The sequence below is a fragment of the Piliocolobus tephrosceles genome, chromosome 1 (genome assembly GCF_002776525.5).
Source record: "Piliocolobus tephrosceles isolate RC106 chromosome 1, ASM277652v3, whole genome shotgun sequence".
Lineage (NCBI taxonomy): Eukaryota > Metazoa > Chordata > Mammalia > Primates > Cercopithecidae > Piliocolobus > Piliocolobus tephrosceles.
The window spans coordinates 106965768-106989535 of NC_045434.1; the positions used below are offsets into that span (position 1 = coordinate 106965768).

The 23768-nt window shown below is 48.0% G+C and overlaps 1 protein-coding gene across 4 annotated transcripts in view; it reads left to right on the top strand.

Annotated features, from left to right (window-relative positions):
- The first annotated feature begins 213 nt into the window (after positions 1-213).
- SYT6 (synaptotagmin 6) overlaps positions 214-23768 on the top strand; it is a 63557-nt gene continuing 40002 nt past the window's right edge. For 3 of the 4 annotated variants that reach the window (XM_031935121.1, XM_023222766.2, XM_031935123.1), the window contains exons 1-3: positions 214-376; positions 14028-14376; positions 15945-16503. In XM_031935121.1, coding sequence (XP_031790981.1) covers positions 214-376; positions 14028-14376; positions 15945-16503 — 1071 coding nt within the window. Of the gene's footprint in view, positions 377-14027; positions 14377-15944; positions 16504-23768 lie in introns of those variants that run through there. The other variant, XM_023222767.1, reaches the window with a different exon arrangement.

A 23768-nucleotide genomic window follows, 5' to 3' on the forward strand; every position in this document is an offset into this window, starting at 1 on the left:
GAGTGTAGAGGGGGCGGCCGCGAGGCGCCAGACTTGCCAGCTGCCGCGGGATGCCACGTGAGGGGCGGGGACCCTGCGGGGAAGTGATTAAAAGCAGAGCGGAGCCGCAGGGGGCCGCTGCAGGGAGGGTCTTCTTGGGGCCGTCGTGCCCCGCCCCAGTCCGGCCGCGGCGCGGGTTCGAGCTGCTGCTCGGCAGGCCTGGGTGTCTGGGGCATGAGCGGGGTGTGGGGGGCCGGCGGGCCTCGGTGCCAGGAGGCGCTCGCGGTCCTCGCCTCGCTGTGCCGGGCCCGGCCGCCCCCTCTCGGGCTGGACGTGGAGACTTGTCGGAGCTTCGAGCTGCAGCCCCCAGAACGGAGTCCCAGCGCGGCAGGCGCAGGTAACGGGAGACCCAGGGCCCCTTCCCTTCCTGGATATCCGTCCTGAGGTCTCCCTTCCCCAAAGCCCCGGTCCCAGGAGCTCCAGAACCTAGAAAGAACTCTCCAGCTAGGGATTCTGGATTGGGAGCCAGCCTCGTCCAGCCCCCTGACCCATCGCTTGCACAGCCAGGAGAGACCCGAAGTGGACCGGGGGTGGGGGTAGAACCCCCCTGGCCCTCCCGTATTACTACTGCGGACTGCGGGAGACCCCGCAGACAGCCAGGCTCCCAGGACCGGGCACCCTCGGGGCTTCAGTTTCCCTCGCATCTCTAAGCTCGCTCTGCGGGCAATCTGCCAGGAGAGGGGTCCATGGAGAGAGCGGGAGACCAGGGGCGCCCGGCTAAGGAAGAGAGCTCGCCTCCTGGCAAGTGTCGAGGTCCCGGGGTCCGTGCGTCGGTCTGTCCGTCAGTTTGCGTGTTCTCGCGGTGAACGCGGGCGGACCCCCGGTCTCTCCGGGAGAAACTTGGGTCTGCGGCTGGCACGAGGTCTTTGTCCGGGTGTCTCTCCGGCTGCGAGTGGTTTTCCGCGTCTCCGCTGGGGGGCGGGGGACAGGGGGCGGGGTGGGGGAGGGTATGAGGGTGTTGCGGCGTCCTTCCCCCACCCCTCTCGCCCCTATAACTTGCTCCCTCCGGCCCTCTCGGACTCGGACTCGGGGCGGGTGCGCGACCGAGCGGGCGCCTCTAGCCGACTTTGCCAAGAGGGCGCCTCCTGCCCAAGCCGCGCGGACCCTGCGCCGGACGCAGCCCCAGGCGGCCGCCTAGCCGAGGCGGGAGCCCGAGCCGAGTCGAGCTTGCCGGAGCGGGTGAGTCCTGAGCCCGATCCCCGCCGGGCTGGACCCCGGCGCGCAGCTGCTGCGTCTCCGGGGAGTCGCGACAGCGGGAATGGCGTGTCGCGCCCTGGCGGCGGGAGCTGCGGGAGGGTCGGCGACGTGGCGGCCGGTCCCGGGTATTTACCTGCTGCACCAGTGCCCTGCAGTCACGCTCGCCGGCTGCCGCGGGGCTTCTTTGTCCCGACGTCTGGAGGATCCCGGGCGGGAGGGAGCACGGGGTCGCGTCCCCTCCGTGGGGGAGGGGTTGGGGGAGTGAGAGGCCTGGAGAGAATGCGGAGTGGGGGTGGGGAGATCCTGCAGGGACCAGGGCGCCGGGGTTCCAGGAGGCTCTGCGGGCTCCATTCCTCCTTGTCCCCCGACCCCGACTCCAGTAGGGCTGGGCCTAGGAGTACTCGGGAGTTGCCCAGTGGCTCCGTATCGCTGGCGCGGGAAGGGGAGAAAGGGGCTGCCAGAGGCGGGAATTTGGTCCCCACGCCCTGCTCCAGGGACCAGATGCCAGGGACCGGCCGTTCCGGGAGCAGGTACAGGTGGGGTAAACTCCCCAGCGGCCGCAGGTCCCAGGGTCCTTTCACTTGAGGTTAAAGGTCGTATATAGAGGTAGATATCCGTGAGGAACAGTTCAGGAGAGGGGGCAGTAGGCCAAGGAGAGCCTTGGATGTGTGAGGGGGCTGTATCCAGCCTTGGGGTAAGTGGAGCCCACTTGAGCCCGGTGAGGGTCGTAGGAGGCGCTGCTCTCCCTAGTTGTGGCAATGTTTAGTCAATGGCTTGATCACTGCAGCAGAAGGGACTGAGGTTAGACATAAAGAAGAACTTTTAGAGGGTAGTACGGATGGAGGTTGGGGAAGTTGATTCCCTGCCTTGGAGATTCGCAGAACACATTAGGCCTAACAAGTTATTATTATAAGACTCTGGTTCTCTGGTGCCATCCCCTCCCACACCACCCATTTCCCCATACCCACCAGACACAGAATTTTCCCTATCAGGGAGTCTCTTCCTGCCTCTCCGTACTCCCCAGCTCCCTTCCATCTTTTCCACCAAGGATCCATCTCCAGCGGGGCCTTAATGCTGGTCCTGACCCTCAGAGCCTACAGGGCGAGAACATACCTGTGGAGTTCCACCTGGGATGGAAGCTGCCTCTCCTGTCTGTTCAGGGCAGAAATGCCAGGGGTGAGGGTGGAAGTTGCTGGGAGTGGGGCAGGGCTGTAGGTACGCAGCACATCTTGGTAGGGGGAGGCACTGGTGTTCTGACTCCAGAGGGATACCCATAATCTGGAATGACAGGTGCCTGGATGGCCAGGCTGAGGGTGAGAAAAGCCTGAGGGGTGAGAGTCAGCAGGCCCAGATGAATTACTATGCCTTCCCTGCAGGCTGTATCAGAAGATGAGTTAGAGTTAGCTCAGGAAAACTTTAACTTTGGCTGCTGAGTCACAAGTCCCGGGAAGCCCAGGGTCCAAGTTGGGAGGCTGAGAGGGATGTGGGGAGGCAGAAGCAGACCCTTTGATCATAGCAAGAGAAAGATAGTGGTTGAGAGTGGCCTTGGGATCTTGAGAATTTAGGTGACCAGAGGGTCTGGGGAGATGCCATGGAGTTCAGGACCAGGCCCCAACTGTTCCACCTCCCAGCCTGCTCCCTGCATCCCAGGGCCACTACCTGGGTCCAGATTCTCCAGCTAGCAGAATGCTAGAGTTTTTCATTTGTTGCAGTTTTATGGAAAATGCAAGTGGCTAGAGCATGCCCAGCTCTCTTTACCATTTTATGTTTTCCCTTGACTTTCTCCTGTTATAAGTCTCTAGCTTACAGATTTCTAGTAACACCCTGGGATTCGACAATTGAGATTCAGACTCCACTGTCATTTGCTGAGACTCCTCTATAGGCCAGAGTCTGTGCTAGGAATTGCACAGGAAGTCTCAGTTAATCAGACCCTGACTTGGAAACACCTGTACACAAACTGTTCCAACTAAAAGCAATTTTCCCCTTTTTCTTTAAAAACTCTGGAGCCACAGCCCTGCTATTCTCCTTAATACATCCCAAATGAACTAACAAGCAGTTCTCCACCTTTCATTGTGTCATCTGCCTTGTGGAAATGAATGAACTTTTTCCATAAGCCAAGTTGCAGAGGTTTAGGTATGGTCAGCATGGGTTCTGTACTTAAGGTAGCAAGCAGAGGTCCAGAAGTGCTTCAGAAAATGTAGAAACCTGAAAGGAGACCTCAAGCTTCCCTGCTTTTCTTAGGCTGGCAGCTGGGAGTGGTTAACTCCAGTTTACTTGTGGCCATGAGATTTATGTGATGTTTGGAAGGATGGATTTATGTGATCACTGGAAGGATGGAATTCTGCAGATTTTGCCGTTTTTGAGGAAAGGTACAATGCACAATCCTTTAGAAGCCAAGGAGATGATATTCTTATTAGTGTGTTTTGAGCTTTAGAGTTCTGGAAGCAGGGTCCAGTATCTAGGAGTTGTAGAGCCCTTAGATTTACAGTTCTAGAAGTTCTCTTCTTTCTCTGACTTTGATGAGAACGTCAAGTAGGGATGGCGGTTTCAGTATGTGTCATCTGTACAAAAGACATGTTCTCTTCCAACTGTCTGCAGCTTATCTTCCCTGTCCACAGAGTTAGGGGTATAACATGTGGCTGCAAATAGTGAGGAGTGGCATTGAGGCATCTGGATCAAGCCAGGTTTCTTGATGGTCTGTATAGGGTTGTCTGGAGTAGGGAAAGCATGCTAAGACTAAGTCCTGACTAAACTAGGTGGCACCCTTTCTAGTCTTGCTTAGGAAAGGAAGCCTGTAAGGACAGAGTCACACTTAGGAACTGAAATCAGAGGAGTCTCTGAAAGTAGAAATAAATAGGGGCATCCGGATCTGGGCACTCCAAGTATAATGACACAACCTCATCCCTCCCTTCTTTCTTCTAGGAGCACTGAACTCTTTCTTGCTCCCCGAGGACCCAGGCAGACCCCTCCTCTCACTAGTTGCAGGTACAAACAGGGAGAGGAGCATAGAGGGAAAAGAATTTCTGACAGTCTGCCCCCAACCTCCATCACTCCAGCCTTGATCCCACATTCAGAAGGCCCACATGCCCTGACCCCTCAGGCAGAAAGGTACAGTTACCATCCACCAAAATAATAATATTAATAATTGCTAAATTAGTGCCAATGCTCTGTTAGCTATAACACTCCACATTCGTCTCCAATTTAGCTCTGAATCCCCTAATGATGGTGGAAGCGAGCGCCCAGTCATAAAGCTTGGTGCGGCCGTAATTAGCTTAGCATTGTCTCTCCTCATCACAGCTTTTTCAGGAGCATTAATTCCTTCTCTGTTTGGACTCGCTAATTATTCCCATTGGTAGCTCAGGCTGGATCTCTGAAAGAAGGAAAAGAAGCAAAAGCCCTCTGCTCCCCTCCCCCAAGCCCTGAATTTTAATTACACCGGGTTCTCCTAATAAACTTACAAGCCCTGGCAGAGCTTATTATTAATGGGCCACATATGAGCCTCAGTACAGAATAGCTCTGTTCTCCTAACACACACACACACACTCTCTCCCTCTCCCTCTCTCTCTCTCAGATATTCCTCAGGTACACCTTTTCCAGAGGCCACTGGTTACTTGCCTAGTGGCTGGTGGGCAACCAGAAGTGTCAGCTTTCCAGGGAAGAAGTAAGATGGGGCAGGTGGTGACCAGGCTGGTCATAATCTGAGTCTCTGGGGCTCTGTCCAGGTTCATAGGGTCAGGCCAAAAAGTGGGAGTGTCCCTGCCATCCTCTCCTGAGTACAACTAAGAAATGCCTGCCCCCTCCACCCCCCGCCAACTTCTCTGTCCAACCTGGGACTCTACAGCTGAATCTGTAGTCCTCCCAGAAATCTGGTTCAAGAGCCCAGATTTGGGCATCAGAAAGTCCTAGGTTCAAATCCTAGCTCTTCTTCTTAATGCACTGTACCCTTGAACAAGTTACCTGGTTAACATCTCTACACTTAGTTTATTTATCTTTAAGCGTGAATACCAATTTCTTAGGGAGGGTAAAAATGTTAAATCAGATAATGTAAGGGGCATAATGCTTACTATGTAGAAATAAATAAATAATATTATTCGTATTTTATGAGTGGTTCTGCCAGAATCGCTTCTCTTCCCAGGCTAAACACTGTTCTTCCAAGCTCCTGGGCCTCTGCGTCACTTGCTCCCTGGCCTCTGGGCTGTGCTTTGTCCATGTCTCTATCTGTGTCTGCACGAGAGCTCCTTGGCAGAGGCAGCTCCTGCTCTCCCCAGCCTGAGTGCTGACCATTTCTGAGGGTCCACCACCAATTCCAGGCCCTGAAGCCAGCCTTCTCTGGCTTTGGGATGAGCAGGGAAAATGGTTCTTTCTTTTTGCTTCCTCTTCCCAGTTTATCTCTTCAATTACAATCGGTTAGGAAGAATGCCTGTTCCTGTTACAAAATGGATTTTTCTGACGTGAAAGCCCGTTAGAAAAATGGGAACAATAGCAAGCGATAAGAATTGCTGATGAATTCTAACACTATGGGTGGAGAAGAGGAGAGGGGGCACTAGGGCTGTCTTTGGAGAAAGAAGTGTCAGTGGGGGAAGATAAGAAAGCCCCGAGCTGCTAATTAATAACCCAGTGTTTTCTGGAAGAGGAGGGAGACCATGGGCCATCACCCCAACAAGACAGTCTCATTTAAGGTGACAAGCAGATTCTACCCTGATGGCCTTGAAGGGGATCTCAGCTTCCCAGGAGAGAAGAGGGGCCTGACGTCCCTCGATGCTTTGTCCTCTGATCTGGTGTCTCCCTTCCCTGCCTCAAAGACTTAGCTTTGTGTCTGTTCTGTATACAGTCAATTATTATCCTCCACCAAAAAACAAAACATGAAGAATAACAGCAGCTTCCATTTTGGGGACACTCACCATGTACCAGGGCCTGTGCTCAAAGTCTTAGCTTATGTAATATTCACAATGATTCTGAAAGGTAGGAATAATTCGAATCCTGACTAAATAAAGGAGAAAACTAAGATTTGGACAGGTTAAATAACTTGCTCAAGTTCACGCAATTAGAAAGCAATGAGGATGGTACATGCTGTGCTGTCATTCATTCTGGCACTGCCACCCACCTGAGATGTCCATCCTGTGTCTGAGCACCTGTGAGTCCAGTTTCACAGCCAGGGCTAGGAGCCATGTGCCCCTGTACAAGGCTATGTCACTGGGGTGTGATCCCAAAGCCTAGTTCCATAGCTGTTTTCTCTTCCATAGGGTTGCTGGATAGCTGGCTACTATGGTTTACCAAATCAGTTGCCCATGAAATACTAGAGCTCTTCTGATGCCTGAATGAAAACATTTCACAATGAATATTGAGCAATAGGCTTCTTTTCCCCAAATTTCAAGAAAAGTTTCAAGAACATAGGATGTTCTCAATTACAGGTTTTTCTTCCCTGATCTTCTTACTCCTTTGGAATTCGTTCCTGTTCACCAGCTGGCTGGTGACGGTAACAACAAAACAACTGAGGAGGCAGCAAGCAAATGAGTATCAGCAGGAAAGCCTGGAGATGTGTGATCTGAACCATGGTTTTGTTATGTCTCAAGAAACAGACAGACCTGGCTATGTCCGAAACCATTACATTATTTCTGCTAGTAAGATTGTTCTTGGTTTGTGAAGACAAGGTTAAAACCATCTCTATTGATTAATGTTCATGGTTTGCAGGTGTTCTGCCCACTAAACAAATTTCAAAACTAAGGACTGTTTCAAATTGGGCTGGGCATAACTCATTCTAATAAAAATAGGTAATATTTATTTTATTGCTTATTACATCTTAGGCACTATCCTCAACACTTTTGGTCTCATTTAAACCTCACAATGACCCTATAAGGTAGATACTATTATTACCCCCAATTTATAGATGAGGAAATGAGGCTGAGAAATGTTACCTAGTTTGCCAAAGGCACACAGTTTGAAACTAGTGGAGGTAGACTGTGAGTGAGCCCAGTCTGACTTCAGGGCAACGCTTCCTTCTCTCTAAGCTGAAGAGGAAGTAAAGAAGAAGACAGGGAAGAAGCATCCAAATACCTAGGAAGTACTTTCTCTTTTTCAGGGCTGGGCTGAGCCCTCTCTCCCTTACTGGAGGCTTACTTCTCACTTTTCCTGAAGTGAATGTGTGGTGTAAATTGGAAGAGCACTGGATCAGGACTCAGAAACTGGTGGAGTTGCCCATCAAAGTTCTAGCTGCCTCAAGGGGTCAAAGTTCAAACAAGACGTGAATGGGGAAAGGATTTTGAAGTCTCTTTGTGCACCTGTGATTTCCTAGGGGACATGTCCCAGTGGGTTGGCCCCAGCAAACCCAGAGAGGGAAGGCACACAGCTTAGGTTATCTGGGCAGCCGTTAGGCTGTACAGAAACCTACAGCCCTTTCTAACCTCAATGTACCTTAAACTAGGAGATGAGGGCTGTCTGAGTTCCAGGACACATATAGTGATTTTTAAAGGGGGCAAATCCTCTACAATCACCTCCTCCCCGCTGCTTGCTTCTGGTCTTACCAGCCTTGCTCACTAACCTTGCATCTCCTGTGAAGATGAACCCACTCAGTGTTTGAGACCTAATTCTCCTTGCACTGCCTGCCAGTGAGAAGTCAAAAGCCCAGGCTCTTCTAGTCCTGGAAGAAGATTCTTCCAGCATAGGACAGGCCTCCTGGTCTCATATAACCACTATTGGGCACTGGGTGCTGATTCCAATAACCCATGCTCTCTGCCTTCCCTAATCACAGCTCTGAGGGAAGAGCAGCTGGGGGTCATGTGGAGAAGCAATCTAAATAGCAACCACACGGAGGAAAACCTCATTCTCCTGCCCCACCCCCTTCTCCTACCTCTCTTTTCATTTACGAATTTCATTTTTTGTCAGGCTGAACATTTAAATGCACTCTATGCTCTCTAGATTCTCCCTACCCCCTTCTCATTAAAATTCTAATTATTACCAGAACAACTAAGATGTATGATCAAAGGAAAGCAAAGCCCTGGAAACACCTTTTGTTTTGAGGTGAGTCATATTGCAGAGAATGCATCCAGAACAGCTGTAACAAAGAACAGATGTGAAGGGCTAGAGATGGCCAGATATGTACAATGAGGACACATATAGCTGTGGTGATTTTCCCGGTGAGCCCACTAGGATAAAGGCCTGAAGAAACAGTCTCCAAATTATTTAGATCATGAACTCGTAACAGGTTAAAAAAAACAACTTAGTTCCTCCAATATATGTTTTTTTGTTCCCAAGTTACATACCTGTTTCACAGAGGTAATACTTCAGAACTAGACTGGCTGGTTCACCAGTAGCCCTGTTTCACCACTCACTAGTTGTGAGACCTGGGTAATCTATTTAACCTTCTGTGCCTCAGTTTCCACATCTGTAAAATGAGGATAATAATCATATCTTTTTCATTGGAGAAGATTAAATAAGTGAATAGATATAAAGCTCTTTGAACCTTAGACATAGTAATGTTGAATACATTGCCTAAATCTAATAATAACATGCTATTATTTCTATCAACCTGTATATTAAAATTTTGATTTCTTTTAAAGATTATAAATATTAAAATGGCTTGTTTTTTTTTCTCTTGTGTCCCCCTGCCCCGAGGTTCACCCCATTGGAGACACTACCACATTGGAGACCTTTAGTATAGAAGTTGACTTAGAATGAGCTTTCCTGGTGTCTGGCAGTCTCAGGTGAAGGATTAGCTCCAGCTCCTTTGGCCAGGAAAAGGCTCTAATGTCTCTGTGCAGGGAGCCAGGCATTGGGAAGGCTTGGGAAGGGGGTGGTGGTAGGTGGCTCAGGACTTGAGGATTCTCTGCTATTATTCCCTATTCTCAGAGGTGACAGCTGATCTAGGCAAGTAACTTGCAGCAAAGGAGTCAAAAGGCAGTGCTGGCTTCCCAGAGAGAGTGGCTGATATCCTCACCTCCTTCTTGGCCCCTCTGATGTGGGATCTCTTTCCCTGGAGCCTATGTGCTGTGGGAGTACCTGGATCCCCTTAGGAGGGGCCTGGGCATCTTTGTATCCCAAGCTAGCCCAGAACTTGGCACATTGCAAGTACTCAGTAAATGTTGCTTGAACTTAATTGAAATGAGAGCTAATTACAGCCTTCTCATATATCATTCTTTCATTCACTCATTCATTCCGTGTGCCAGTTTCTATGCGAGGCCCTGAGTCAGACAAAGAGGAAAAACACGTGTCAAAGTAGCCTACAGTTTAACCAGAGACAGACAGGCCAGGGCAGAGGAAAGAGTGCCAGGCTGAGTGGTGGACATCTGGATCCTAGTCCAGGTTCTGTGTCGGACCAACCTGTGACTCCAAGCAAGTCCCTTCTGTGGACCACTGCTCCCATCTTTAAAGGCACAGCCTGGACTCAGTACTTGTGGTTCATTTCTCACCTTAAATGGTAATATTTTTAAGGCATTTGGACAGGCTAAGACAGAGGCTGCAAACTTACAGGCTTTCAGGGGCCAGGCAGGGAACAGGGAGTGGAGGGTTGAACTGGTGAGGACATATCCTTACAAAGAGAGTCACCAGTTCCCACTATGTGGGAGCCCATGTCAATTACCAAGTCATTCGTCTTTTCCAGTGAAGTCAGAAGTCTGGGGTGATGATGATGGTGGAATTTCTTAACATTTCAATCATTAAGCAAGCCAAACAAAACTCCTCTGCTAGCTTGTCCACAGTAACATTTTTGCAAACCCTGCAAGGTATGCCCTTGGTTCGGAGCCTTCTGACTTCTCTACTCTGAGCAAGAAGAGGCCTTGGACTCAAAGGTTCATTCCTAAATTTGGAGAGGGAAGTGGGATGGGAGGTTTGCTTAATAATTTCTCACAAAGATGGGTATCCGTCATAGGGGCATACCTCTTTCTTGGGATAATGGGCATCCCTGGGGTTAGTGGTGGGCTGGGGGTAGGGCAGTGAGTGCCCACTTCCAAACCAATCACAACATTTAAAACACCATTTTTATAGCAAAGCTCTTGAATGGCCACAGGAATGGAAGAGGACAGCTCTAGGAATCATTTGTACCTGAATACCTTGGATATATTGTAGATTTAGTTACAGACCGCTGCAATAAAGCATATATCAAAATAAAGTAAGTCACACAAATTTTTCAGTTTCCCAGTGCATATAAAAGTTATATACACACACACACATATATACACACACACGTAAGTTATATAAACTTATATGTTGATATGCACATATAAGTATATATAACTTATACATACATATATATGTATGTATATATAGATATATATAACTTTTATACTATACTACTTTTATACTATATATGTATATATACACACATATAACTTTTATACTATACTACTTTTATACTATATATACATATATGTATATAGAACTTTTATACATATAAGTATATGTAATTTATATATATGCATATGTAAACATATATATAACTGTGTAATTCTATTGTGCACTTAATAGACTACAGTATATTTTATAAAAATATTTTCTAAAAATAAATAGGATTATTAGAATAGCATAATAGGATTAAACAAAATATATATACAGTATAAAATATGCATATATACAGTATAAAATATATTGTAGTCTATTAAGTGTATACAGTATATACATACATGTGAATATATGCATATATTATATATACATATATGTGAATATGCACATATATACAGTATAAAATATACTGTAATATACTGTAAATATAATGGCATCAAGAATGGTGAATCCTATTCAGATGGTTTTCAATTTACTTTGCCCAGATCCATCAGAGGAATCATTATTCGTGGCAGCTAAAGCCTTACAAAAGTATACAATGTAATATATATACCTATACATATATATACATATACAGTGTAAAATATACTGTAGCCCCTTAAGTGTGCAATAGAATTACACCCAAAAACAATACATATCTTAATTTTAAAAACTTGATTACTAAAAAATGCTAACAATCTGAGCCTTCAGTGAGTCTTAATCTCTTCTTCATGGTGGAGGGTCTTGCTTTGATGTTGATGACTGCTGACTGATCAGTTTGGTGGTTGCTGGTGGCTGGAGTGGCTGTGGTAATTTCTTAAAATAAAAAAACAGTGAGTTTGCTGCATCAATGGACTTTTCCTTTCACTAAAGATCTCTCTGTAGCATGCACCGCTGTCTGATAGCATTTTATCCACAGTAGGACTTCTTTCAAAATGGGAGTCGATCCTCTCAACCCCTGCCACTGCTTTATCAACTCAGGTTATATAATATTCTAAGTCCTTTGTGGTCATTTCAACAATGTTCACAGCATCTTTACCAGGAGTAGATTTTATCTCAAGAAAGTACTTTATTTACTCATCCACAAGAAGCAACTCCTCATCCATTCTTCAGGCTCCACTTCTAATTCTGGTTCTCTTGATGTTTCCACCACATCTGCAGTTACTTCCTTCACTGAGGTCTTGAACCCCTCAAAGCCATTGACGATGTTTGGAATCAACTTCTTTTAAATTTCTGTTAATGTTGATATTTTTACCTTTTCCCTTGAATTATGAATGTTCTTAATGGCATCAAGAATGGTGAATTCTATTCAGACGGTTTTCAACTTACTCTGCCCAGATCCATCAGAAGAATCACTATCTATGACAGCTAAAGCCTAAGATTTGAAAGTTGATGTTACTCCTTGATCCATGGGCTGCAGAATGGATGTTGTGTTAGCCGGCATGAAAACAACATTAATCTCCTTGCACACCTCCATCAGAGCCCTTGGGTGACTAGGTGCATAGTCAATGAGCAGTAATATTTTGAAAGGAATCATTTCTTCTGAGCAGTAAGTCTCAACAGTGGGCTTAAAATATTCAGTAAACTATTCTTAAACAGATGTGCTATTATCCAGGTTTTGTTGTTCCATTTTTAGAGCATAGACAGAGTAGACTGAGCATAATTCTTAAGGACCGTAGGATATTTGGAATGGTAAATAAGCATTGTTTTCATCTTAAAGTCATCAGCTGTGTTAGCCCCTAAAAAGAGAGTCAGTCTGCCCTTTGAAACTTTGAAGTCAGGCATTGACTTCCCCCTTCTAGCTGTGAAAGTCCTAGATGGCATCTTCTTCCAATATAAGGCTATTTCTTATACACTGAAAACCTGTTTTTCAGTGTAGTCACTTTCATCAATTATCTTAGCTAGATCTTCTGAATCACTTACTGCAGTTTTTACTCAGCATTTGCTGCTGCTTCTTTGAACTTTTACGTTATGGAGAGGACTTCTTTCCTTAAACCTCAAGAACCAACCTCTGCTAGAATCAAACTTTTCTTCTGCAGCTTCCTCTCCTCTTTCAGTCTTCATAGAATGAAGGAAAGGTACTGTCTTGCTCCGGATTAGGCTTTGGCTTAAGGGAATGTCGGGGCTGGTGTGATTTTCTGTCCAGACCACTAAAGCTTTCTTCACATCAGCAATAAGACTGTTTTGCTTTCTTATCATTTGTGTGTTTGCTGGAGTAGCACTTCTGATTCCTCTAAGAACTTTTTCTTTGCATTCACAACTTGGCTGTGGGGCACAAAATGCCTCACTTTTGGCCTGTCTTGGCTTTTGATATGCCATCCTTACTAAGTTTAATTATTTCTAGCTTTTGATTTAAAATGAGAGTCATGTGACACTTTCTTTGACCTGAACACTTACAAGTCAAAGTAAGGTTATTAATTGGCCTAATTTCAATATTGTTGTGTCTCAGCAAATAGAGAGGCCCCAGGAGAGGAATGGCCAGCCAGGGGAGTGGTCAGAACACACACAATATGTATCAATTAGGTTGGCCATCTTACATGGGTGCAGCTCAGGATGCCTCAAAACAATGACGATAGGAATATCCAAGATCACTGATCACAGACCATAGATCACCATAACAACTGTAATAGTAATTTAAAAGTTTGAAATAATGTGAGAATTACCAAAACGTGACACACAGGCACAAAATGTGCACATGCTGTTGGAAAACTGGCACCAAAAGACTTGTTCAAGGCAGGGTTGCCACAAAGCTTCGGTTCATAAAAAACACAGTATCTGTGAAGCACAATAAAGTGAAGCATAGTAACATGAACTGTGCCTGTATTTAGCTTTGACGTGCTCTGTGTAGATCAGATTCCAACTTAATAGAAGTATTCATTGAGCCTACTATGCACAGACTTCTGGGAGTACAGAAGAACATAATCCTTGCCCTTAAAGAGACTATGCTGACTCTCATTCACTTGAAATCAACTCAATATTTATTGAGTTCCTGTCTTGGGCTCAGTGGGGATGGGATAAAGAAGAAAAGAGGATGAGTTAGCCAGCATCTGCCCCGCCAAGGTATCACATCCTGTTAAGGAAGTAGGCTGTAGACAAAAATGACTCTAAGTCTGGCCATAGTAGCAGCTTTAATAGAAATTCAAACAGCATCTGATCATGAATGCTTCACGAATTTGCACATTTGCTTAGGCTACTATTTAAATTACTTTCCTTTCGCTGTGCACATGCCAATAGGCAGTAGAGACCACAGCCCAGGTGCTCCCCAAGCTGGCTGGGGGGAGGGGGTGGGGGCAGGAAAGAGGATGATGCTGGAAGAATCAGATTGAGGTGAACACATGGCTGCAGATATTCCACGAAGTGGACAATCAAGAGTCAACCCTGAAACCACCTCTCCCTCTGACCTGGCAGCTTTCTCATGACCATTCTTCTCTCTTCTTCCGTCTTTGTCCCTTCTGTGTGCCCCCTCTTCCAACACCCTCACCTGCTTCTCCCCGCCTCTGTCTGTCTGTCCCTCCCTGCCTGGCTCATGCCGAGGGCAGGCACCTCTGTCAGCCTCCTCGCAGTTGTAGTTATTGTGTGTGGCGTGGCCCTGGTGGCAGTTTTTCTCTTTCTCTTTTGGAAGCTGTGCTGGATGCCCTGGAGGAACAAGGAGGCCTCCAGTCCCTCTTCTGCTAATCCCCCCTTGGAAGCCCTCCAGAGCCCCAGCTTCAGAGGCAACATGGCGGACAAGCTGAAGGACCCCAGCACCCTGGGCTTCCTGGAGGCGGCCGTGAAGATCAGCCACACATCCCCAGATATCCCAGCTGAGGTGCAGATGTCGGTCAAGGAGCACATCATGCGTCACACGCGGCTGCAGCGACAAACTACAGAGCCAGCCTCATCCACCAGGTGAGGAGTGGACCGCTCCCTTCCCTGATCCCACACCTCCACACTCCCTTAATACATCTATGGGATTCCAGCCTGTGAGGATCAGCGATCAGAAATAATAACACATATCCCTTGATGGAGAAATATGTCAGAAGATGTGATCCATGATGGGTGATCAACGAGGAGGAGGTGGGCACCAGGAAAGACTTCACGAAAGGGAAACCTTTGAGGCTGGTTGCTGTACATGTGGTGTGCACTTGGGGTATGTGTGGATGTGAGGGGAACGGAATAGTGGAATAGGGGAGTGTTGGATGTTTGGAAGGAAAGGCTTCAGGCAGAAGGAAGAGAACGGCAAAGGCCTAGAGACGTAAGAGTTCACGGTGTGTTTAGGGATGTGTCAGTAAAGCCTGATAGCTACAGTCTGCAGTGCATGGCAGATAAGGCAAGAGAGTCTTAATAGTTTGAGAATGAGGATTCCTTTAAAGCCTTTCAGAGTTTCCTGTATGACAACAATTGTAAATACATACAGCATCCTTTAACTGAAAATAGCAACAAGAAAAACATAACGACAAAAACCTACCCCAAATTCAGAAACACTTTTAAAAGATGTGGTGCAAGCATGCATAAGGCCTTGTATTTACTCAAAACTTAGGGCTCTGATGGATTCCTAGGTCCCTGCAATGGCTCTCCAGGCCCTCAGGGGACCATCCAAAGAGAATGAGGCCTGATCTTCAGACTGGAGGCCAGGAATGAACATGCTGGGGGTCACATTGACAGTTTGTCATATGGCCTTGGGCAAGTTCCTCACCTTCCCTTAGCCTCGCTTTTTCCAACTGTAAAATAAGGCTGATGATTTTTATATAGCAGTTGTGAGGAGCCAATGGAAGAATCAATGTAATCAATAAGGAGAGCTAACACATATATTGCTTATGATTATGCTTGGCTCTGTTCTAAGCACTTCATATGTAATCAATTCATTTTACTCTCATAGTAATCCTATGTGGTTGTTACTTTTATTATCCTCGTTTTTATGGCCCAGAGAGGTTAAATCACTTTCCCAAGATCTCAGCTGGAAAGTGACAGAGCCAAGATTGACCTATGCAGTCTAACTCCAAAGTCCATGCTTTTACCACTCCGCTGCCTGCTGTATAGCAAATGCTCAACAAATGGAGATGCTGATGAAGGTGATGAAGGGGGTGCCACATTGAGGATAAGAAGGGATGGTCCTTCTCTTAAGGGATCTCATGATTTAATAAGGAAACCAGAGTCTTGTCTACTAGGAAGTAAACCTAAAAAGCAGGTAAGAGAAAAGCAGGAAAAAGTGATTATGATAGCAATGGCTAACATTTATCGAGCTTACTATATATCAGGCGCCATTCCAACTACTTTACATATATTAAGACATGTAATGCTCACCACAACCTTGTACACCAAGTGTGTGCAGAGGAAAAGTGGGGTCAAGAAGAGGAAGAAAAAGGGGGCTGAACAAGGGATACAATGAGCCAGGGCTTCCAGGCTCGTGTCTGCCTTCATCCCCCTTCCCCTGAGCCCTGACCACACTCCCTTTGCCCCCTCCTGCCCTCTACCAGGCACACGTCCTTCAAGCGCCACCTGCCAAGGCAGATGCACGTCTCCAGTGTAGACTATGGCAACGATCTTCCACCAGCAGCAGAGCAGCCCACCAGCATTGGCCGCATCAAGCCTGAGCTCTACAAGCAGAAGTCGGTGGATGGGGACGATGCCAAGTCTGAGGCCACCAAAAGCTGCGGGAAGATCAACTTCAGCCTACGTTATGATTACGAGACCGAGACCCTGATTGTGCATATCCTGAAGGCTTTTGACCTCCCTGCCAAGGACTTTTGCGGAAGCTCTGACCCTTATGTCAAGATCTACCTCCTGCCTGATCGCAAATGCAAGCTGCAGACCCGGGTGCACCGCAAGACCCTGAACCCCACCTTTGATGAGAACTTCCACTTCCCTGTGCCCTATGAGGAGCTGGCTGACCGCAAGCTGCATCTCAGTGTCTTCGACTTCGACCGCTTCTCCCGCCATGACATGATTGGTGAGGTCATCATGGACAACCTCTTTGAGGCCTCTGATCTGTCTCGGGAAACCTCCATCTGGAAGGACATCCAATATGCCACAAGTGTGAGTACAGCCCTGTTCCTTGGCTTCTTGAGGATTTGTGGTTCTGGGTTGGGTTGGACATATCCCCAACCCCTCACTTCCTAGAGACAAATGGGCCTTTTCCCTAAGGGATATGAAGAGGGACTCTGGAAACTGCCCAGTGGCCCAGCCTACCCTTGCACTCTGCCCCAGGTTGGAATGGCAGACAGCAGAGTCCCCATGTAGCTAGGAAGGGGAGGGATTTTTTATCTGTGGCTTCTGGTTGCATGTTCTGGGATAGTTCTTTCTACTGAGAGTACTGATATAGAGAGTACTGATATAGATATAGAAACCTGGCATAGGCAATCGAAACAGGCCATATCAATTAGGCTGAACCAGGCTATGCTGCAGCAGCAAACGGTCCGAGGATTTTGTGGCTTTAGACAACCAAAGTTTATGCCTTGTTCATGTTTCATGTGCTTTGCATCTGGGCTGGGGACTCTACTCCACCTTGTTACCTGGGGACCCAAGCCAACAGACGCTGCATTTAGACACGGGCCCCCACAGTTAAACATCAGGAGGAAGAGGAAGTGGCAAATCATGCACTGTTTATTAAAGCTTCCACACAGAAGTGACACATGTCACTTCCACTCCCATTAGAACAAGACACATGGTAACTCCTAATATCAAGGGAGAAGGGGCAAATTAATCCTACCGAGTGCCCAGAAGGAGAGCTGGACATACCTAATGAACAGCACGAATGACGACACACAGCAGAGTCCCTTTGCTTGGGCATTGTTTTCCCAGTCATGTATGGGAGATGGGGGAGGCCAGCCCAAAAGGAGACCTGACTAACCCCTACACAGGAGGTGGGTGCTGGGCTGTTTGCAATCAGCTGGAATTAACCAGGGAAGGTTTCAAGGAGCTGGGGCTCAAGTTGGCTTTTAAGAGAAGGGAGCACAGGTTTGGCACAGAGAACTGGAGAGGGCACATCTGGAGCCCTTCGGTCTGGCATAGCCCTTCGCTCCAGTCCCAAGTTGAGGAAACTGTATAGCCGTGTCCTGCAGGTATAGCTAGTGTCCTCTCTCTAAGCCACCCCCCGCCCACCTCCAGGCAGTGAGAGCTCAGTGGGGGCGATCCCTCCAAGCTCCAGTGGCCTTGCATCTGCTGTCTTGAGTGCTAACAGGTTGAGCGGCAACCTGGATATTTCCTGCGCTGTATCTCTGAGGAGGGGCGACCCCACTCTGCCTGCAGACTCCCGCTCAGATAGTCAATATTCAATATCTCTGTTTTGAGCCTGTGAAGAGAGGGGCTGGGAAAATCAGCCCTGCTCTGGTGTGCAAAGGGTATAAATCTTGATTTGTTCGAAGTGAGAAAGCTTGGTGGGCTCTGCTTACACCCCAGGAAGGGTCTGGGGGACACCCCATTCTCATAGCTTGTGCTGACTTTGACCAGTCCAGCCCAATGGCCCAGTGCCTCCCCCACCTTTGCTTTCCTGAAATGTCATCCCTAAGAAGAACATAAGTAGCTGGCTGGCTAGCAGGCAGACGGGGCGGGCAGACGGGGCGGATCAGAACAGCAGCTGTGCGGCAGCCCCAGGCCCGAGCGCTCCATACCATAAATCACTCTGAAGTTTACATCTGGTGGAGCTCTTCCCTGTGGTCTCCTTAGGCTGTGGTTTCATTATGGTAACTGGACAGGTAGAGAAAAGCAGCTCAGCCCTCCTCAGAGTGAGGTTGCCACCCAGGGAAGGGCGTGAGGGCCAGGGGCTGCAGGAAGCAGAGCTTAGCTCAGCCCTTCTAGGAGCCTCCTTTGCTCCTTGCCAGAGTCCACCATCTGGTGTCTTTGGCTCTAGGCATGACTAGAAGCCTCATGCCTGGGGTAAGCAGTCTGTGCCCAAGCACACTCCTCACCTGGATGCACCTTTCCATATCTGAGAACCCCGTGGCTGTCCTGCCTTTGTTCCATCACCACTTCCCCAGCCTGGCTTCTGAAAAGGGCAGATCAACCAAAGAGCATGGAACAAATCACCACCATCCTCATCATCCTCAACTATTATCATTATAGCCCCCCTCCGTCTCCTCCTCCTAAGAACACTGTGCCGGGCATGGGGGTGAGGGTGGGGCTGGGGTAGAAAACAGCCTCTTTGACCCACAGAAACTTGTCATCTAATTACAGAGACAGGAAAAGTCCCTGCAGTAGCTGGCAGTGCAAAGCAGCAAATACGATCCGCTGTGTACGGTTATAAGAGCCTTAGAGTTAGGACAGCTGGCGAAGGTCTCCTGGATAAGGAGAACTAAATCAGGTGGGGAAGGACCGTCATAAATAAGTCAACAGCCCAAGAGGAAGGGGCAGCATTCTAGCCAGGCGCAGAGGGAGTCCAGGCGCAGAGGGAGTCCAGCTGCAGGAGTTTCCCCAGCTGCAGAGCCGCACCCATGCTCAGCCAGTCTGTCTTACTATCTGTCTGAGCTGGATGTTTCTTCTCAAGTGAGTCCCCTGCCACCCTCCAACCCACAGCCCCACCAGCAGATAGAATTCTCAGGAGCAAGTTCATCACCCTGCCAGGCAAGGACTCAAGCAAAAAGAGGGGGAAGAGGTGCAAGAAGGCTGGTGCTTGTACCTATTTGTGGTGCTGTCAAATTTTAATCATTTGGGGGCCAGGGAGGCCCAAGTCATCACAGTCACCAGGAATGACAGAGCACTGGGTGTATATGAATTTCCACAGCCAGCGCAATGGGGAGAAATGCTGACGAGCTGAGCACAGCCAACAGCCAGCTCCCATGTCTCCCGTGTGTCTGATTCCATTCCCAGAGCTGCCCTTTGGACCTCAGCTCAGGAATCCAGCAGCTTCAGAAAAACACCTGACATTTCTGCCTCTTGCCTTTGCCAACAAGTTCTCCATGTCAGGCAGGCCTGTTCCCACCTCTCTGCCTGGTGCAAACCAATCCACCTTTCAGAGCCTAACTGCCGTCATCCTCCATGTGGCCTCCCGGTCTCACAGCAGCTGCCTCTCCAGTGTGTTCTCTGTATCCCCAAGTTATATCCTGAGTCATATTCTACCTTGTAAAGTCCTCCCAATGGCTCAGGAATGGCTTGTGACCCACATTTGACTTTCTCTTGTATTTTCCCTCAGGGCTGAGTGTAAGAAACCAGTACTTTCTTGTTACATGACCAGTGGCTTACTTAATTCAATTAAAACTATATATGGGTGCCCAAGGAAAAGACTATTAAAGAAGTAGTTGGCATTGAATGGTGTTAACCTGGGAAGGCTCCTTGGAGGAGAAGCAGCTCAAGTAGTATTTAGAAAATGGCTTAGAGCCAGGCTTGGTTGGGAGAGACCCAGCCTGTGCACTTGTTCAGAGGTGAATGGGATGGTTTGTGTCTGGGGTAACCAGTCAGATCAGGTAGTCTGGACCAAAGCAGAGGGTCCGTGACCCACATGCTGAGCAGAAGGAAAGGACCTATGAGAAAGGGAACTTGGAGGCTGCTCTGTGCTCACCAAAGTGATGTGAATGCTGCCTGTGTTGCTCCTTGAGTTTGTGCAGAACGGTCAGATTCAGCCCTGGCGGGTGGCACCAGGCAGATCCCTTGTTCCCGCCCCCGCCCTTGTGCTTGACTTGAAGTACCAAAGCCTGAAACATTTGCATTGTTTTCTCACAAACACAGAACCCTGAGCTCAAGGCTAGTGAAGGGGAGGAGCACGTCCGGGGAGTCTAGCTCTTTGTTAATTGCAAATCTTAAGTCTCAAGGGACACTCACCTCCCTACGCCAGATTGTTCCAGAGGGAAGTCTGGGCAGCACAGCAGCTCATATGCCCCACTGGCTGGAGAGCCAGAGCAAACCAGGTCTGCAGGATAGTCAGAGGCCTCTTGCATTGCGTGGAATTAAGAAACTCAGGCCTGGGATGGAAATTTTGGGAGTTCACCACACCCATTCCAGCCCTGGGAAGCTCTGCCCTCCTGCTTCCCCCATCTCTCCTCCTGCCTGGCTTGCCCAAGGGCCCCTGATGGTCTCTTGTGCATTCCCAGAGCTTTGCCACTGTCTCTCCAACCAGAGCTTCAATTGGCTAAAATCACCATGCTCTTCCCTCCTAGCGTCTTCTGCCCCCAGTCTCATTATTTCTAAATAAAGCTGTAGATTTATCATTATAATAGAGCTACCGTCACCCCGGTTTGCTAACATCTCTAATCTTGTAGTTATTGCTACAGAGGACTCAGACCCCACCGCACACAACTATTCATTCCTGTGGCTATTCCTTCTCCTTCACTGTAGTGGGAGACGAAGGCTGTAATTGGGGCCATAAATATGTGCTGTGCTTGGTGGTGCTAATGGATTCAGCCATCTTCCTGCCTTACCAGGTCCCTACTAGTTTAGAGTGTGCATGTGTGTGTGTGTGCACGTGTGTTGTTTTTGGACTAGGCTAGAGAGTGTGTGTGCATGCATGTGTATGTGTGTGAGTGTGCATTTGTGTGTGTGTGTGTTTTAGGGGTGATGAAGTGTTCCATATACTTCCAGAGAACCTGGCCTGAGGGTATGCAGGGAAGAAGGGAGGCCTTAAATGGTAGAATAGCCTCTGGCCTGGAAATAAGCAGAGCTGTGCTGAAGGAGTGCAGGCTTTATTGTCAACCCAACCTGAGTTGCATTCTACCTTCCTCACTTGCTAGCTTTAAAACCTTGGGACATTATCTAAACTGTGCCTCAGGTTTGACATCAGCAAGACGGGGATAATAATGGCTTCTAGTCCTATTGGTATTATATGTAGTAAATGAAACAGTGTACACAGCCACCCAGGACAGCACTGTCACAGAGCAGTTGCTGAGCCCTATTCCTCTGGTGCCTTCCTGCTATAACACTCCCAGGCCTGACCTTCCCCTTCAGTCCAGGTCACCTGTTCTGACTGGTTGTTGGATATTATGATTCCTTTTTTATTTCTTGTCTTGGCTATGCCGTGTGTTTTCTGTGTGACCTTGAAAAAGTGACTTTCCATCTCTGGGCTGCATTTTCCTCAGTATTAAACCATCTCTAGAGGCCTGTGATTCTCAGCTCCTCCCCCCTAGGAAGTTCTTGGCTCTCATGCTTTCACAGAACAGAGCTACCTATTCTCCGGAGTGTGGTCTCCATAGCAGAGGCCTAAACCGCACAGTGATAAGCCACCGGGCAGAATTTCCAGACATCCTCACTCTTCCCTTAAATGTCAGTAAGAGTCAGGCCTCTCTTCAAGCCCTTGGGGAATGTCCTCTAGGAGGTTTCTGCCACAGGGGAGGCCCCATCAGCAACCCTTCCTCCTCCTTTTCCCATGAGCCACATTCCTGTGCCGGCACTCAGCTCCCTCCCTCCCGTCTCCTTCCCAATTCCCATTTGCTGGAATGTGCCTGTCATTACTTATTGAGCTCCTGCTAGCTACCAAGGGCACAACCAGATTGAGGTGAGTATTGAAGCGAGAAGAGTGAGTGAGTGGGATGAGTGATACAGATGGCTGAAGGAGCCATCTGTCATCCTCATGTGTCATCCTCACCACAATGCTTATGGTGGTCCCCTATATGTAAATAAACAAATGAAGTTTGTTTAAGTGACTTACCCATTGTCACCCAAACAGAAATAATAAAGCCAAGATTTGAACTCATGATCCTTACACCACCAGAGGGAAGCATGGTTACATTGTTTCTTGGGACAGAAAATAAACACTGAAATTGTGCAGCTCATCAGGGGATCCAGAAGAGTGTTTCGTTCTGTTTTTCCTTTGTGGGCTGCTTAGGTTCTCTCACTCATCTCAAAATCGGGTCATTTTGGAGAGTGGGTTTAGTGCTGACATTGGATTCCTTTACCTTTTCCCCCATTTCCTTTCTGTGAGCACTAGGTTCGCCATCCTTTCTCTTTAGTTTAATAGCTATTCATTGAATGCCGACTATGTGCTGGTCAGTGCCTCATTGGTCACTTGTTGAATGCAGAGCCAGGGACTGGGCTATGGAAAGGAAGGCAGAGCAAGAGCCCTCCACATCAGGGTGCCCAGGCTGATGGGAACTGTAGGAGATGCCTGTGCCCCCCAGTCCCCAAGCCCCTCATACATAAGGCACACACCTGGGGACAGACCAGTTCAGGATGCTTACAACACAATTATGCAAGCTGCTGCACTGCAAGCCATGTGCAGAGGTGTTAGGAGACGTGAAGAAAAGAAATTGGAGTCAGATGAGATTGCTCTAGAAAAGCTGCTTCTAGAAAAGAAAAGTTTTAGGCCAGGTTATGTTGATGACAGTGAAGGACAGAGCATGATAAAAGAGGAAGTCAGAGGAAGGCGACTATGTTTCTTTGTTCTCTTTGGACTTAGGGAAGGATCTAGAGAGAACTTCTCTCTCATAAGATTGGGTTTCTTTTCTTTGTATAATAACTACTTGCAGAGTAATTACTATGTAGCAGGCACCAGGCTGGGAGTATGACTTCAACTCCAGTCCTGCCCTCAAGACCTCACAGTCTGATGGGGAAGGCAGGAAACCAGTTCTGTCGTCTTGGGGACATGCAGGTCCCTCACTGGCCCAGCATGTTGGGGGAAGACAGGCCTCCTGAAATGAAATTGCCTTGCTTGCCTGAAAAAATTTTCTGTTGCATCCTCTTCTCACGCCCACACACTCAAGTCAAATGAGATCCCAGAGTGGCCACAAAAGGCTTTTTCAAGTAGAGCCAAAGAATCAGCTAATTGATCCGCTGTGACTCATGGAATCACCTGGGGATGAAGCCTCCCAAAGCTTCATTGACCGGCAGTTCGATACAACGCCTTCAAAGTGTCCACCTTGGATCTCAAGTTTCTAGGTCTGTCCTGGGCAGGAGACGGGCAGGAGTAAGAGGTAAGCGTATTGAATCTTCATCCACTAAACAGGTCTTCAAAGAGCCCTCAAAGAACATGTTGGGTCCTAGAACAACTAACTGGGTATTGAAGGGATGAACATAGTCCTTGCTTTCAAGGAACTCACAGTTCAACAGAGGTTTCAGAGCAAGTAAAAATCTAATGAAAGGAACACAATTATTTACATTACATTAAAAGGAAAAAGGGGCAGATTGAGGTGAGTATTGAAGCGAGAAGAGTGAGTGAGTGGGATGAGGGATACAGATGGCTGAAGGAGAATTCAGGAACAAGAACTGAGCTTTGGGGAACGCCCACAGCCAGGATGAAGGAGAAAGAGCGGCAGGCAGCAAAGAGCACCGAGCAGGAGGAGATCAAGAGAAAGGGAACAGAGGAAGTCAAAGGAGGAATCACTTGGGAATTATTCATTCAGCAATGACCTGTTTAAGCATCTGCTAAGTGCCAAGCATGG